General features: G+C 58.2%; 1 protein-coding gene across 33 annotated transcripts in view; it reads left to right on the top strand.

Annotated features, from left to right (window-relative positions):
• Positions 1–17,461, top strand: part of ERC1 (ELKS/RAB6-interacting/CAST family member 1) — a 573,654-nt gene that overhangs the window by 531,504 nt on the left and 24,689 nt on the right. For 22 of the 33 annotated variants that reach the window (XR_008617636.1, XR_008617631.1, XR_008617632.1 and 19 more), the window contains 4 exons: positions 1,213–1,473; positions 1,596–1,751; positions 2,802–3,049; positions 7,503–7,795. Coding sequence is in view for 7 of the 33 variants with exons in the window: in XM_055085407.1 (XP_054941382.1) it covers positions 1,213–1,473; positions 1,596–1,751; positions 2,802–3,049; positions 7,503–7,795 (958 nt within the window). In the remaining 26 variants the exon portion in view is untranslated. The other 11 variants (XM_055085410.1, XM_055085409.1, XM_055085408.1 and 8 more) reach the window with 11 other exon arrangements.

Below are 17,461 nucleotides of genomic sequence, written 5' to 3'. Positions count from 1 at the left end.
TCCCTCCCGCCCTCGGAAGCGGGCCCAGCGTGGCCTCCGGTGAACCTGGGACTCGCAGGAGAGGTGTCACGGGAGCCCGATGAGAGGGTGGGACAGAAATGAGAGAGAGGGACCTGGGAGTGAGAAGTGGCGCTGGTTGGGAGAGAGAAGTCAGCTCCCCAGCGGTGGGGACGGGCCGGCGGGGAGCGGCTGCGGGGAGGGAGAGGACCACAGGGAGTGGCCCCGGCCCTCCAGTCCCCAAGAAGGGCCGGCAGTGGGGTGGGGGGTGTTTGCACAAGGAAACTCTTTGAAGCTTCTCTCCTGTCCTCCCACTCCGGCCCTGGTCCCCTCCCCTCCATAAAGCCATTAGCTTCTGGTGCCAGCCCTATCTCTGCTCCATCTCTGGGCCCTGTCGGTGCATTCACAGACCTCCTGCCCTGGGGGACGGGGAGGATTTATGGGGGGAGGGCCTCTTCAGAGGAGGCCAGGTCTGTTAGGAAAGCAGGCTGTGGGGCGCTGCCGGCGGCCGCCAGGCCGGATCATTTCCGAGCTGGCTCTGCATGACAAAGGGGCTTTGATCTGCCCCCACCAGCCCGACACACCTGCCCTCGGGTGCCCCCGCCCCGACGGAGACCTCCCGAAGAAAAGCCCGGAGGGGGTGGAGACAGCTGTGCCCCAGCTCCCCCGGGCCCTGCTCGGCCACCTTCCTCTCCTGGTGGCCCCGGGACAGAGATATCTCCCGGGCTGATGACCCAGAGCCCCTCCCGGAGAGCCAGGAGGCCCTGTGCTGCTCGGTGAGATGGGGGTGGTCTCGGAGTGTGGGGGCGGGTGTTTCGTTGAGGTGGGGTGCTGAGGGGCCCTGGGGGTGTGGTCACGCCCTGGATGGGGGCTCACGGAGGAGAGGAGGTGGGGTCGCGTGGCCAGAGGCTCGCTCCAGGGTCCGTCTGTCTCCAGGGGCTCTGGGCGAGCTGTTCTCTGGGAACAGGCAGGCTGATGCGAGGGTGGAAAACCCATCCCTCCTGTAGGGTACAGAGGAGGCATGGGCCACCGAGGGGACACCACTGGCCCAGGCTGGGGGCAGCTTTTACATTTCCCAGAGGAGTTGGCTCGAGAAAGTGAGAAGTCCCTCCCTTCTCCTGCTGTCTGCCCCGCTGGACTCGGGCTGGGATTTGGAAAACGCGTTCAGCAGGAGAGGGGCGCAGATGGAGAGCGAAGGCTCCTGTTTGGCTGTAGGTAATCAACTCGCCAGGTGTTTTTAGCTGCACGCAACAGATACGTCCCTGGAAGGAGCCGATGGGATGGTCCTGTCTCTTTGGACGTTCTGGAAGGAGGGCAGGTGTGCAGAGCAGCAGCCGAAACGTCTCCCTAGATGCCGCCCGGAGCGGCTCTGCTCTGGAAATGCCTTGCTCTTCTCCCTTTCCTGGTCTCTCAGTCCCCTGTTTCCTTAAGCAGCGGGTCCCGAGCAGGGCTCCCCAGGCTGGAGCGACCCCCAGGGTGAGAAGGGGAGGGTGGGACGGGAGGCTGGGGAGAGATGGACCTTCCCCGGGAAGCAGGCCCTCCTGGTCCCCCCGGTCTGCATCGCACACTGACTGCTCCCTTTGGTCTCTTCCCTCCAGGGAGCCCGTCTCGGAAGCCGTCGGTCCCCGGGGTCTTCCCCGGGCCCTGGGGAGGGGGCGCAGGCGGACCATGCCCAGCCCGCCTGCCCTGCTCGCTGCCGCTGCCGCGCTGTTCGCCTGCTGGGCCCCGCTTCGGGCCGCGGCCAGCTCCTGGTGGTGAGTGCGGGCTGAAGCCCTCCCAGCCTGGCCCCCGGGGCCATAGAAGAGGGGAGAAGGGGCCATTCCCTTTCCAGCAACCCCAGGAGAACGGGCAGGGCTCTTTCTCTCTCGAGCCCCCAGAGTTATGGGAAGGTTCCCTGAGGAGAAAGGATTAGTTTCATGTGGCTTTTCCTCCGATCCTGTGTCCACAGTCCCCTTTCCCTGGACCTCCTCTGTCTCCGTGGGTTGTTAGAAACAGCTCTTTTGTTGCTATCGGATCAATGCGAATATTGATTTTTTTTTTTTTTTCCCTGCTGGTGAGGGCAAGGAGGGTAGGATTCCCGGTTTCTAAGTCTGAAGGCCGGATGAGGGATTTGCAGGAGCGTGTGTGGCTTCCTTTCGTGTTGTTAAGATTACTGTCACTGCCAAGTGGACAGGGCAATGGCAGGCATGCCCCCCGCCCCCGTTGGCCATGTTCTGTGCTCTGCTCTCATTTTTGCTCAGATGGCAAGACCACAGCCTTCCCCTCTGACTTAGCGCCTTATTATATCTGCTAGATGAGCGCGAGAGCCCTACCGGGCGGGGTCAGGGGGCCGTGCGGCGGGGAGGGAAGTGCAAACTTTTAGAGTATCTGGCCACGTATGTAAATGGGCTTCGATTTTAAAGGCCTAAGGGGAGTTCTCGTGAAAGGAATGGACTGCTTTCCGCACGCATCCCGCACTTGGGCCACAGTGGCCTGGCCGCTCCTCCTGCAGAGAAGCGGCCTCGCGCACAGCGCGCCCACCCTGCAGGCCCCTCCGGTCCCCCCCACCCCGAAGCCTTCTCCCAGCTCGGAGCGCTCCTCCCTGTCCGGTCGCCGTGGATCCAGACGCCCAAGGTGGTCTCGGGCATTCGACACCTCGCGCGTCGCCTGCGTTCCTGCCTCAGTTTCCCTTTGAAGGCAGGAACTCGGTTTTGGGTGACTTTCCTTCCCAAGCCCCTGCCCGCGGAGACCCCCCCCGGGAGGGGGTCAGGTGTGAGGTCTGCTGCCGCCCCTGGGCCGCACTCACTCCCGGCCTCTTGCTGCAGGTCTTTGGCTATGAACCCGGTGCAGAGGCCCGAGATGTTCATCATCGGGGCGCAGCCCGTGTGCAGCCAACTCCCCGGGCTCTCCGCCGGCCAGCGGAAGCTGTGCCAGCTGTACCAGGAGCACATGGCCTACATAGGCGAGGGGGCCAGGACGGGCATCAGGGAATGCCAGCACCAGTTCCGGCAGCGGCGGTGGAACTGCAGCACCGTGGACGACGCCTCCGTCTTCGGGAGAGTCATGCAGATAGGTGAGCGGGGCGTGGGGCTGGAGCAGCCGTGCTTCCCGGCCTGGGAGCGGGGGCTCCACGGGGACCGGCGTGCAGGGGGGTGGTCTCGGGTGGCGTGCTGGCGCCCAGCCCCGGGCTCAGCTGGCCCTCTGCTTCCCGCCCCGCCCCGAGCAGGCAGCCTGGAGGCGCTCCCCCTGGGCAGGGGGCAGGGGTCTGAGCTGAGTCAGGGCGGATCGGGAAGCCCGCCCACCACCACTGACCCCTGTCTCAGCTCCAGGGCCCCCTCTAGAGCTGTGGGCAGAGAGCTGAGAACTGCAGCCCTGAGTGTCTGGAGAGTTTTGCCTCTTGCACTTGGACACTGAGAGAGAGGGAAACTTTGGGCCAAACTGACGATGGCTGTCGTTAACCCAGCCCAGATCGAGTCCCGGCTTTTCCATTTGAAAGGGGATGTGTGTGAAAGTGAGGGCGGGGAGGGGCAGGCTGAAGGAGGAAGATGAGAGGGCCACCCCTGCCTGGATTCCTGTCCTGTCCCCTCTCCCACTCCTGGCCGAGGATTCTTTGGCTACCCTATTGCTTAGATGGAGGTGTGACCTGGGGTCTAATTGTTTTAGGTCCTTTTGAAATGCAATCCTCTCCTCCCTGGCAAGAAATTGAGAAATCCGGCCCTATTCTACTGGTTCTTATCCCCAGGGCCATAAAAGGAAGGTGTTAGAGCACCACGTCCCGGCTCACGTTCTCCCCGAACAGCTCTTCCCCCAAAGGCAACATTCTGGAGTTCCCTGAGGCTGCGGTTTCTAGCAGGCCGGGACCAGGGGAGTCAGGGAATCTGCGCCTCTTTTGCGAAGGCCCCGCCCTCTCCGGACCCCTTTCCCCTCCCTCCCTGCCCCGCATTGAGAAGTGAGGTCCAGGGAAATTACACTTTGAACCTTGCTTCTCTCTTCTTCCTTCAGCATCGACTCACGGTCCTTGAAAGGCAGGCTCACGAGCTCCTGTAACAGTCCTGCGGGGCAACTTTCCCAAAACAATAGGCCTGGGGGTCAGATGGGATTCATTCGTAGCTGATCGATTCTTCTCAAATACGCTTAGCGCCTGCCCCTTCCTCCTGGTGAGAGTCTTGGCTGGCCGCTCTCCCTGCCTGCGGGGTTTCGGGTGAGGAAACTGGGGTGGCCCAGGTGTAGAGAGAAGCATCCCCTAATCACTGTCAGGGAACTAATATTGCTTTAGGACCTAGTGAATGCCTGACGCTGGCCAGATCCTTTTCATGTAATTTTGTTGCGTGAAGGCCCAAAAGCGCGGCTTTGCTTTAGGGAAGAAGGCGTGCCAGGGCCAGAAGCTCCGTGGGCTGCAGGTCTGCGTGGTGGAGCGACCGGTGAGAGCAGACGCTACCAGTCTCTGCCCTACTCTCCTACAAATGGAACCCCTCTGTTTGCCTTACTCTCACCGCCCCCTTTTGCAGCTTCCCTGCGGGCTCATGCTGCCTGGGAAGCTGTCCTCCCGCCTCCCGCTGGGCCCAGGCATCCTGGCGAGTCCTCTCCCGGTGTCTGGCGGGGGGCTTCTGAGGCCCCTTCCTTTGAGCCACTGCAAGCGTCCACCACCAGAGGGCAGCAGAGCGGCCTGGAGGGCACCGGGCCCCTCGCCTGGAGGCCGGGGAGGCCAGGGAGGCGGGAGGCTCCTACGGGTCGCTGGGCAGCTGTGGGACAGAGGACGTGATAGTGTCCTGCTGTCTCTGCGTCCCGGGAAGATGCACGACCTCTCAGGGGCTCCCTGGCTGCTGGTTTATCAGCCGTTACCCTCTCTGTATTGTTTCACATATAGAGACGCCCCCAGTTCTCTGCTGCTGAGAGCAGCACGAGGTCTGTCCTTAGGCTTCCCTGAGGTCCACGTGCTGCCCCAGGGAGGCAGAGCTGCCTGCACTCAGGGCCGAATGAGGCCCCCAACAAAGGAGACAGAGGGACCACGGGAGATCCTGAGGGATCCACCGGGACAGACAGGGATCCAACTACATGGCGGGCGGGACCCTCAGAGCCCTGACATCTGCAGGATTACGCTCAGCCGCAGGAACGTTATTTTAAAAGGCAACTCTGAGAGGGGTGACTCAGCTCTGCAAAGCGTGTTTGCTAAAGAGCGGTGGTGGAAGAAATCAGACATATGTAGCTTGGAAAAGAGAAAACATAAAAGGCATATTCGTTGTTTTCAAATCCTGAGGGGCTGTCAAATGGAAGAGGGATAGTATAGCTCCAGAAGAGGGACGTTATAGGGAGGCATCTTTCAGCTTATTCTAAGAAAGAACATTCCGGTGATTAGAGTCATTTTAAAAAGATGGAGTGGGTGGCCCTGGGAACCCAACCCGATTGTAAAAGCAGTGCTCACGGCGGATGGAGTGTAGATCTGGGCCTGGCTGCAGACTCTCCTCCCTGTCCCTGGATGCCAGGTTGGGGGTTTAGGCACTGCTTTGGGGAGACTTCTCAGGCATGACTCCTTCAAAGGGGTGCCCAGGCCCTCCTCCCTAAGACCCCCTGGCCATCTTGCCGTCCTGGGAGCTCGCATAGTCTAACTCCCTAGACCCGTAGACCCTGTCTCTGGCTGTGGTTCACGCTGGCTCAGACGTCAGTCCCGAGGGCTGGATCATGAGTGTGGCTTCTCATATCACCTGGTTTTTCCTGGTGCTTCTCCTGCCCCACACCTGACCGGAAGCTGACCCCTGGTTACTGGAGAAAAACTGACTTGCCCTGTCTGTTCTGGTTGCAAACTTCACTGTGTTGTGCCTAGACCATCCAGAAGTAGGGCCAGGTGCAGTGACTGCAGACTGCCTTCCTCACCACCGGCCAAGACAGGATCGTGGCGTGGCTACCCCTGACCTTGGAGGCTCAGAAGAGGGTGGGGGGTGGCGTGCGGAGCAGAAGATCCTGCCTGGTTTAATCGCTGAGATCAGGACAGAATCTCAGTTCCCTGCTAAGAACGCCTCCCCTCCCTCCATACCTGAGTCCGTACGAGTATTATTTATCGCTTCTCATAACAGCTTTACTGAATGTAATTCACGTATGGTACAATTCAGCATTTTGAAGTGTACAGTTCAGTGTATATTCACCAGATTGTGCAACCATCACCACCCTCTAATCTCAGGACATTTTCACAGCCCTATAGAGACACTGCACACCCACAAGTGGTCACTCTCCATCTCTTCTCCCTCTTCCCCAAACCCTACACAGCACTAATCTTTCTGTCTCTATGAATTTTCATATTGTGGACATTTCGTATAAATGGGATCATACAATACATGGCCTTTTGTGTCTGTTCACTTCAGATACAAAATGCCCAGTGGCTCACTTACCATAATAACTCAAGGTTCAACCATGTTGTAGCCTGTCCGCAGCACTTCATTACTTTTTATGGCTGAATGATATTCCGTGGAGTGGATAATGCCACCTTTTGTTCACCCGTTCATTCGCTGATGGACGATATGAGTTGTTTCCACTTTTTGGGCCTTATGAATAATGCTGTGATGAACGCTCACGTACTAGTTTTGCTGTGGACATACGTTCTCATTCATCTTGGATATACTCTTAGGAGTGGAATTCCTGGGTCATGTGGTAGTTCTACATTTAACCTTTTGAGGAGCTGCCAGACTGTTTTCCAAAGCAGCTGCGCCTTAAAACATTCCCACCAGCAACACGTGAGGGTTCGGGTTTTTCCATCTCCTCATTACCTTGTCATTAGTTGCCTTTTTGATTATAGCCATCCTCGTGGGTGTGAAGTGATGTCTCGTGATTTTGATTTGCATGTCCCTGGTGGCTGAGTATTATTTTTTATCAACGTTTTTATTGAAGTAGAACATCCATCATATGGGTTCTTAAGTGGTTCACTATAGCAATAAAGTACGCAGTTTGGATTTTTTACGGGAAATGATCTGGATGTTTAGAAAGACCGTGCTGAGTGTCCGTGGAGGTGGTCCCCCAGTGCTGTGGGGTTGGGAGGCAGTGTGGGCCTCGGGGGACAGAGGGAAACGGCTCAGACGATTCTGGATGTTGCCATCCTAGTTCATTTCTACTCCTGGTCTCGGCCGCTGCCCAGCTAGGTAATGCAGGCGTGAAAAGACAGATGTGTGACTCGTGGAGGGTGAGAAACAGACGTGTGAGGGAGAGGAGTTTGCCAGGATAGAGCTGCACTGTGGGTCCCACGATCTGTGCCCAGTCTCGTTCCGGCCGTCCCACCTGGTCCACCAGTGCCTCCCTGCCCGCCCTCCCGTCCACTCAGGCCGGCCGCCTAGGAAGGCACAGCCGGGGAGACCTCTCCGGAAGGGCTGAGGTGCAGCCGGGGCTGAAGGGGCTCACGGGCAGACGAGTCGACTTCGGTTGCTGGTCCAGGGCGCTTTCTAACCCCGGGGGCCTCGGCAGGGAGAGGTGCCCCCTCCCGGGGCGCGGGCTGGCGGGGCGGCGGGGGGCAGGGGCCTCACCCGTCTCCTGTCCGCCCGCAGGGAGCCGGGAGACGGCCTTCACCTACGCCGTGAGCGCGGCCGGGGTGGTCAATGCCATCAGCCGTGCCTGCCGCGAGGGGGAGCTGTCCACGTGCGGCTGCAGCCGGGCCGCGCGGCCCAAGGACCTGCCCCGGGACTGGCTGTGGGGCGGCTGCGGCGACAACGTGGACTACGGCTACCGCTTCGCCAAGGAGTTCGTGGACGCCCGCGAGCGCGAGAAGAACTTCGCCAAGGGCTCGGAGGAGCAGGGCCGCGTGCTCATGAACCTGCAGAACAACGAGGCCGGCCGGAGGGTAAGCGACCCCGCCCCACGCGCACCAGGACAGGGGGCCCCGCCCACACGCGCACCTGGACAGGGGGCCCCGCCCACACGCACACCTGGACGGAGGGCCCCGCCCACACGCACACCTGGACGGGGGCCCCGCCCACACGCACACCTGGACGGAGGGCCCCACCCACACGCACACCTGGACGGAGGGCCCTGCCACACACACTCCTGGACGGAGGGCCCCGCCCACACGCACCCCTGGACGGAGGGCCCCGCCCACACGCACACCTGGACAGGAGGCCCCGCCCACAAGCACCCCTGGACGGAAGGCCCCCCCCTGGACGGAGGGCCCCGCCCACACACACCCCTGGACGGAGGGCCCCGCCCACACACACCCCTGGACGGAGGGCCCCGCCCACACACACCCCTGGACGGAGGGCCCCGCCCACACACACCCCTGGACGGAGGGCCCCGCCCACACGCACACCTGGACGGAGGGCCCCGCCCACACGCACACCTGGACGGAAGGCCCCGCCACACACACACCTGGACGGAGGGCCCCGCCCACACTCACACCTGGACGGAGGGCCCCGGCCACACACACACCTGGACGGAGGGCCCCGCCCACACACACCCCTGGACGGAGGGCCCCGCCCACACGCACACCTGGACAGGGGGCCCCGCCACACACCTGGACGGAGGGCCCCGCCCACACGCACACCTGGACGGAGGGCCCCGCCCACACGCACACCCGGATGAAGGACCCCACCCCTGCAGACACCTAGACCGTCAGCTGTTCCTGGGCTCTGCTGTGCGATGGCGGCTGGTCCAGGAAGGGGTGGAGTCTGACCACAGAGATTCTTACGATGCTGACCTAGATTCCCATGCGGTGGAGCTCATCCCTGATCTGCAGAGGCTCCATTTCCCACGAGACCCACGCACTTGTCACTCCTTTAGCCTTCTCTGTTTCTCCACAGGACATCTGTGCCTGTAGCGCTTAGGTGCAGCCTCATCAGCAGAATCCCAGACGCCTCTTGTCTTGACTGCCCCTCCTGTGTCATTTGAACAGCTAGGAGGATTGGAAGTTTAGGCCATCAGACCTCGTCTAGGGTTTACGGTTTGTTAGAGGCTCAGGTAAAGCAGAGCTGACTTTTCAGGGCTGCCACCATGCATGTCCCGAGACCCAGTCCAAAAGCACCCTTCAGTGCTGATGGTAAACACACTTGGGTGCTTCCGCCTAAGTGGAAGTGTGGAAGGCAAGCATCCTTTGAAGGCCCAGTCTCATCAACCTCATGTAAGAGGCGAGGGGCTTCTGAGCCTCAGTTTCAGTGGAGACTAAAATGCAGGTTTGGGGAGAGCTGGGCTTATTGTTTGTGCAGAGCACACCTGGGCCAGGGCTCTGGGCTTCCTGCACGGGTGCTGGAGAGCTCGGGCCTCATCTGCCGGCACCTGCTCAGGAGGCCCCCATGTCCGAGCACACGGCCTGCTCCTCTCGCCTGAGCAGGCTCTGCCCCGACGGGGTCTGCCTCTGCTACCGACTGGAGGCCTCACTCAGCCAGAAGCTCTGTCTTCCGCTCTTCAGGCGTCCACTGTGGATGTGCGTCCAGATCTCCCTGGAGAGAGGTCTGAGGCCCGAGTGCTGGGTGGCAGGAGGTCCTCCTGGCGAAGGGCCGGGGCCACGGACCTCTCAGGAAACTACACCGACCTCTCTCTGGGAGAGCTGTCCACACTCAGGTCTGTGTCAAGCCCGGGCTCGGGGCCCAGCAAGGTACTTAGTGAGGCCAAAGATGAGCTTACGATAAAACAGGAGCAGCAGTTTCTGGAGGAGAAATAAATTCAGAAATTTAATGTTGGTTCATTGGTGATTCAGTAACAGGATATGGATATACTTCTAAAAAGTGTTAATGTATTAATTTTTTAAAAAATTAACTCGTTTCATAGGAGCACATATCAAACAAAGGGGATTGGAAATGCCTTTTCTATGACTTAGCATCCTGTGGTGCTGGTAGAACGTGGTACCCGTGTGTAAACCTAGCGCCATCACTAGCGTGGCATCAAGTCAGAATTAGAATCGGTCATTGCCCGGCATCTTCCTTGCGGAGCCCACGTCCAGAGGCTGGTCTTGTTGAGACAGATAAGGGTGTTCAGCTGTGGCATGTCAGGAGTTCGGGCCGTCGCTCTGATCCGTGGCTATTGTGCTGAAAATCCGGGTGGAGAGACCAGAACTCTTCTGCTCTGAGGGCATCTGTGGAGCTGCCTCTGTCTCCCACGACTTGCTGTCTGTTTGCCAGTCTTTGGGAGTCTAACTGTGAGACTGATTTTTAAAAAAAAAAAGGTTAAGGTCTTCACCTTCTCTCCTGAATGCCCCAATTCTACCCATTTTTCGAGATCCCAGTTCAAACACCACGTACTCCCACAATCTCTCCCATCCCCCGTGGCTGGCGGTCTCTGCACCTGAGGCGCAGGGGAGCCTTGCGGACTTGGCTGAGGTGTTAGGCTTTGCTTCCTCCAGCTCCTGAGGACCGGGGTGCCCTGGGACCTCCGCACGTGACAGTGCAGGGAAAATTCCCCGTGGCCTCCTAGCAAGAGGTCAAATTCAGGAAGGCTTTCCTGTCTCTGCTCGGAGCCGTGCTTGGGGCCCCGGGGCAGATGCGGAGGTGCCCGGGCTCTCGTCCTCATCCGGCCCCACTTCTGCTGGCTCCTCGTTTCTTCACCCTTAATTGTTTGTTTGCTTTTTCCAGCCCTTATCTCGGCTGCGCCTTCCATCAGCCTGTCCTACCCCCTCCCCGGCTTCCTCTGTCTGCCCCCTGCAGTCTCCTCACCTCTGCGCAGCCCTTTATCTCTCCCCAGCCTCCGTCTGCTCCGGGTGGGGAATCTCTGTCCCTCTCTATGTCTTATCCCCCCTCCAAGGAGCAGGCCTCGCCATCAATCACCTCCCACCTCCTGACACCTACACAGAACCTTCCTCAGGAAGGACTAAGCGGTGGCCGGCATCGAAAATGCCCCGGACTGGCATTTTACAGCCAGATCTTTCTAAAGGGTAGGATATCTAGGGTCTGACGTCTTGACCACAGAGTAAATCTCGGGCATACTTTGCAAGAAATTTCTCTTGGCCTTTGAGAGCCTCTAGTGACCCTGTTTTTCAATACTGAAGCCAGGGGCGGTGGGTTGATACTGCCTTGTCACTCAAGGGCCTCTGAGCATTTTCCAGATGAAAGCTGCCTCGTCCTTGTGACATTCCTGCCAGTGACCAAAGCTCCTTCACACCGTCAGACGCGGAAGAGGGGCAAGGGGCTCTGCCAGGGGGCGAGACGTAGACCTAAGAAAAATTTGAAAACGTTCTCTTGCTTTTTCAGTTCGCGGCAAGGGCCAAAATTACCAACCTCCTTCTCTTGCAAGAGGAGCATCTATATATTAGCAACAGTAAAATATTTAAAATACAAACATCACCGTCTCTACGGTGTCTCTCTTCCTAGAAGAAGGTAGAATGGACGTCTAAATAGTGAGGGTCACTGACGCTCTCCCTTCCGGATTTGTTTTACTAAAACTCCTGTCCCTCCCAAATCTGCCCAAGTGTTTGCTCCCCGTGGAGATGCTTATCCACCCCTCACCCCCAGTCACTCAGTGTCGGGTACACGGTTTTAGGCCCTTAATGTTTCCTCCTTCTTCTGACAGCGCCAGCTGCCTGATGTCCCTCTCTAAAGCAAGGACCATTTCCAAGGAATGTCAGGCTCCAGCTCAGACCCGGGGGATTTGCACCAGAGGACGATTGCGGGCTCCGTCTTTGAAGTCCCTGTCGGAATGGGGTGTCAGTTCCTTTCTGCCTTCGGCCTGGAGCCGCCAGCCAAGTGCTGGTGCCTTTAACCTTGGGGAGGGGCCTGCCTGACTTCCCCACCCTAATCCGTCTTTAAGCCCCAAGTGTGGTGAGCAGTCCTTCCTGGGTGGCCCTCGCACAGCTTATTGAGCCTCATGTAGAGCGACAGTTTCTCCACCCTAAAATAGTGGGAATAGTTCTGTACCAGAAAAAAATCAGGAAGAGTTTGGACAGTAGTAATATGAGCTGATGCAGCTGAAGCTGTCCCTTGCACCTGCAGTGGTCCTGGCCGCAGTGCTGAATAAAGACACAATCTGGGGACTCTTGGAAAGAAAGCCGAGAGAAACCCTTGACAGATGAGCCCTGCCTGCGTCGGTGACAATAGCCGTGGCAGAGGAAAATGCTGGGCGGCGGACCCGCATCTTTGTCCGGCCATCTGCGCTCCCGGGCCGGCTGCCAGGGCTGGTTGACACAATGCACCGTATGCTTTCGCTGAAAGGCACTTTGTGAGCAGCTTTCTGGTCCGCTCCTGCTTTTCCGTTTGGATTTGGGGCAGCCCACGTTCAGGTCCCCTCCCATTTGTGTGGCTCAGTGACTTCTGGGTGGATTTGTTTTCCGAGGCATCCGCCCTAACATGGACCCACCGGTCTGCTGTCCCATCGCAGAGGGCCTGCCCCTCCCCTGCGTCACAGCCACTCCCAGGGGGCGTCTTGTCCCAAATGTGCTGTGGTTTATGGTGAGGCTCCGATGACTCTGTAGAGCTAGGGACCAACTGTTAACACAGCAAGAGGGACCGTTTAATTCTCTGGGGACTTGGCAGGATCGGGGATAGCTTCCGGCTAGCCGGGGCCGTCCGTGCCAGCGGCCTCTGTTATAGGCTCCCGGTACGGCTGATTCTTTTCTCTGGACTGGGCTCCATATCATGTAAAAGCTAGACTCATGCTGTTGGTTTTTATTTGTTTGAGACTTTGATCAAGATAGAAATATAGCCTTCTGTTTTTTTCTTTTCCTGCTGGTAACGATGACACATTCCTTGTGACAAATTTCAAGTGATAATAAATGGGTAACAAAAAGGACAAGTGTGCCGTCCTGGTAGCGACTCGGACACGGCCGCCACCTCCCCAGAAGTTTTCTATGCGCCGTTCCTTTCATCCACTTTCATCCTGGCAAGACCTTTGGACACGGTTGGAAAACCGGCCCTCCGCACGCGCACCCTGCCGGCCCCTCTCCTGCACTCGCCCGAGCCAGCCTCCGGGCATCTTCCGTCAGGGATACTCCTTCTCATCCCCTTCTGTCTCCCCCCGCTCTCCCCGCAGGCTGTGTATAAGACGGCAGACGTGGCCTGCAAATGCCACGGCGTCTCGGGGTCCTGCAGCCTCAAGACCTGCTGGCTGCAGCTGGCGGAGTTCCGCAAGGTGGGGGACCGGCTGAAGGAGAAGTACGACAGCGCGGCTGCCATGCGTGTCACCCGCCGGGGCAGGCTGGAGCTGGTCAACAGCCGCTTCAAGCAGCCCACCCCCGAGGACCTGGTCTACGTGGACCCCAGCCCGGACTACTGCCTGCGCGACCAGAGCACGGGCTCGCTGGGCACGCAGGGCCGCCTGTGCAACAAGACGTCCGAGGGCCTGGACGGCTGCGCGCTCATGTGCTGCGGCCGCGGCTACGACCAGTTCAAGAGCGTGCAGACCGAGCGCTGCCACTGCAAGTTCCACTGGTGCTGCTTCGTCCGCTGCAAGAAGTGCACGCAGGTCGTGGACCAGTTCGTCTGCAAGTAGCCAGGGCCGCTCTCCGGTGCTCCTCCGCGCTGCCGCGCAGAGTCTATAAGATATAAATCTATATAAATCTATTTTATATTTGTATAAAGAAAAGGATGGACGGCAAATAATTGAAGGAAGAAAACGGAAAGGAAAAGCCTTTTTAAGAGACGCTGGAAATCTTGGAGGATTGGATTTTCCTGGTTCTCTGCTCCCCGTGGGTGGGAAAGGGGCTCTGTCCCCGCCCCTGGTGGGGACTCCCAAGAGGTAGGGACTTGGGAATGTTCCCTGTCTACCCACCGCGGCCTTGAGGACAGAGGTGGTGCTTGGAGGGGGAACTTGATGACGTCTGGAGTCTTTGCTGGGTGGGTGACTGCCCTGCGACCCTGGCCTCTGGGCCAGGTGGCCCCGTGGAGTGGCGGGAACCCAGCCTCACGCCTGGCATCTTCTGGGTCTCGTCCAGAACACCGACTGGTTCCATGAGAGGCCCAGTGCCTCCTTGCACTTTCGCCCGTGTGCGTACTCGCAGAATCCACAGTTACAGGAAAGAGGACAGGCCCCACGCCGTCTCCGGGGACCACAGGGGGACAGCTCCTCCCCAGACCCCGGGGCCTGCCTTTCCAGCGAGAATTACTTTTCCTCCACGATTCACTGGCTCCTGCACCAGGAGGGAGGGGTCGTTTGACCTGATGCGTCAGGAAAGACACGGACTGTCTGTGCCCGAGCCGCAGAAAGCCATCTGGTGGCTGGCGAAGGCGGATGGCGCCGGCTCCCGCGCGGGGAGCGGACGCTCTGAGGCTTCTGCGGGCCCCCCCACCCCGTTGCGGGAAGCCGGGCCAGGCGCGGCCACGCTCGGCCGGCCTGTTGCAGGCTCTTCACCTGTGCCCCGGATGTAGTTTCCCTCTGACATTAAACACCCTCCACTGACGTTTCTCTTTCCTTACTTGGACACACGGTTATGTTTCATGGGTCCTTTTATTTTCGATCTGATCCTTGGAACCCTGCTACACGGTGCACGCACGGAAGAGGGCAAGAGAATGGAGACGTTTCAGAGCCCCAGTCTGGTGTTACAGGGACAGGGGGACATCGTGAGAATTCATAAGGTGACGCGTGCGTGCGCGCCTTCTCCCCCAGGGCAACACAGAGTTAAGTGATGGCCGTTAATATCACTGCTCTGAACAGAATTCAGAGAGTTAGGTTAAACCTCACATCTTCCCCATTTTACCTCCCACCAGTCTTCCTGGGCTCTTGGTGACCACAGGCGTTGGGGATGCCCTCTGCTGGCTTCTCCGTGTTGCCGTGTCCGGTTTGGGGGCCAGAACTTCAGTTTTGGAGTATCTGGGACAGGAGAAAATAAGGCAGAGCTCAGGCACCCTAGAAAAGGCAGGAGTTTCTGGGAGAGACACTGAGACAGGCTGTCCAGCGAGCCAGAAGCCACAAAAGACACCAGCTTTATGTTAGAAAAGTTTGTTGGGCTTCCCTGGTGGCGCAGTGGTTGGGAGTCCGCCTGCCGATGCAGGGGACACGGGTTCGTGCCCAGGTCCGGGAGGATCCCACGTGCCGCGGAGCGGCTGGGCCCGTGAGCCGTGGCCGCTGGGCCTGCGCGTCCGGAGCCTGCGCTCCGCAGCGGGAGAGGCCGCGGCAGTGAGAGGCCCGCGTACCGCAAAAAAAAAAAAAAAGTGTGTTTCTGGGGAAGTGATGGGATTACGGAATTACCTTGGTTATAACGAGCAAATGATGCTTCAGAACAGTGTGAAAGAGATTCTGCCTGAGGGTATCCACGGTCCCATATCCTGCTGTGTCTTTAGTACCTAAAGAAGACCCTCCTGACCGGACACCGAGGAAGGAACGTCCGACGTAGGGCTGTGTTCCCTGTAACTGTTCCTCGCACGGTTACTCAGATTGGTCGACATTTTCAAGAGGAATGGTCCATGAGGGAAAGTGTTTCAACCAACTGGCCTACAAAAGATCAAAAGCATGTCCTTGGCTTCGATCGCTGGCACTTAACCAAATAAACCCACCAGTCACCCAAATCAACCGTGACGGTCAGGGTTTTGAAACACTGGCTGGCTTCGTTGCCCTTGCCTACCTCACTGGCCCACAGACCCCGAGAGTTACCTCGTATCGGGTGCTCAGCGTTTAAGAGCCGAGACCCAGTTCATCCTCAGACACTTCAGAAAGTTAGATGGGAGTGACTTGCCCACAATCCCCAAGGTGGCCCCGTGTTCCCAAAGGGAGATGGACCACCCCGTCACGCCGAGCTTATTCCCGCCGCGTCCTGGCGAGGGAAGGGGCAAATAGTCAGTGTTTTCCTTCCAGCTGGGGAGCAGCTTGTATGTTCAAACAGCCGTGTGATTGTTGCAGCCGCTGACAACCGGGTCTCGGGATTATTTAATTTTCAAAACGGGTTGGGATGAAGTTAGAGTTACTGTCACACCGTTGTGGGATCCTGGTGAATTGGCAACTGCCTGCGGCGTGGCCGGTGAGGCAGTGGGAAGTGGGTGGAGAATGTGGAGGCCGCCCTAGAAAACGGAGCTTCTGGGGACCTCCCCAGCGGTCCAGTGGTTAGGACCCCGCACCTCCACTGCCGGGGGCCAGGGTTCGATCCCTGGTCGGGGAGCTAAGATCCCGCAAGCTTGTGCGGCGAAGCAAAAAAAAAAAGCTTCTGCTCAGAACCGTAGACTGTTTGAGCAGAGGGTGTGACGGTCAGACCCCCAGCTCCTGTGTGTCCAGATAAGGACCTCCAAATCATGAGCAGGTCCTAAACCTTAGTGTGCTGTGAAGATGCCGAGTCCTAGACCTGCAACGCCAGAAATTTTTATTCACTTGGTCTGGGGTGGAGCTAGGACCACTGTCCACACCCTCATCAAGGACCTGAGGGAAGCCTGCGCTGGTGGCCCAGAGACTCTGCTGGCCCTACAGGCATTGAGAGCTAGGCCAGGACCCACAGGGAGACAGGCAGCTGGGCCCTCATTCCCAACCTGGTGCTCTTGGCAACACTGCAGAATTCCCTGGCACCTGAATATAGCCCAGGACCCACAGGGAGACAGGCAGCTGGGCCCTCATTCCCAACCTGGTGCTCTTGGCAACACTGCAGAATTCCCTGGCACCTGAAATGTATTAACATGTAGCCTCATTGAATTAATGAAATGCCTGGACCAAGCAGCCATCCCAGGGAGCCTTTCTTTTTCTTCTTTTTCTTTTTTCTTTTGGCCGTGCCACACAGCTTGTGGGATCTTAGTTTCCTGACCAGGGATTGAACCTGGGCCCTGGCAGCGAAAGCACCGAGTCCTAACCACTGGACCGCCAGGGAACTCCCCAGAGAGCCTTTTTGATGAGAGGGGAAAGAACCGATCTGCCCTGGGATGTTCCACCCGGGACGGTGGCGGGGCGGGGGAACCCTACAGATCCGCTATGAATAAAATAAGGTGTTATTTACTTAGCTCTGTCTGCAGGCGTTCACCTTGTCTTCGAGATGAAATTCGGAGAAAAGCATGCCTGACCGCCTCCACTTAAAGCAGGTGGGAGGGTGGGAAGGCAGCCACAGCCGGGGCCCAGATGAGGCCAGCCCTCCGCTCACAAAGGCTTTGTGACCAGAGTCTCAGGAACTGAATTCGAAGTCCTAGTTTAGAGAATGCATTTTGTTGTCATCCACGCTCCATCCTTTGAGCTGAGAAACAAAACCTGCTGCTTGTATTAACTCCTCAAGTTGGTTCTTTCCTCTGAAATTCTGCCCTGCTTCTTCCCTTAAATCATGATTATCTTAGGGACTTCCCCGGTGGTCCAATGGTTAGGACTCTGCGCTTCCACTGCTGCGGGCATGGGTTCGATCCCTGGTCGGGGAGCTAGGATCTCGCATGCCGCGCGGCCAAAAAAAAAAAAAAGTATATATATATATATATATATATATATAATTTTATTTAAGCTTTGTTACCCCTGGAGCTCTGGGCCCATAGCAAGACATCTGTGGTTGAAATCGCTCCACAAGACAGTGATCTTACAGCTCCAGTGATTTATCAAGAAAGAAGCCCATTTCTTGGGAGGAGAGCCGCACTGTCCCAAGAAGGTGGGAAAAGTCCTCATTTCCATCTTAAAACAGGCTCTGACGCATCGCCAGACCCCA

This window comes from Physeter macrocephalus, chromosome 6 (assembly GCF_002837175.3).
Source record: "Physeter macrocephalus isolate SW-GA chromosome 6, ASM283717v5, whole genome shotgun sequence".
Classification (NCBI taxonomy): domain Eukaryota; kingdom Metazoa; phylum Chordata; class Mammalia; order Artiodactyla; family Physeteridae; genus Physeter; species Physeter macrocephalus.
This window is presented reverse-complemented; position numbering and strand designations above follow the sequence as displayed.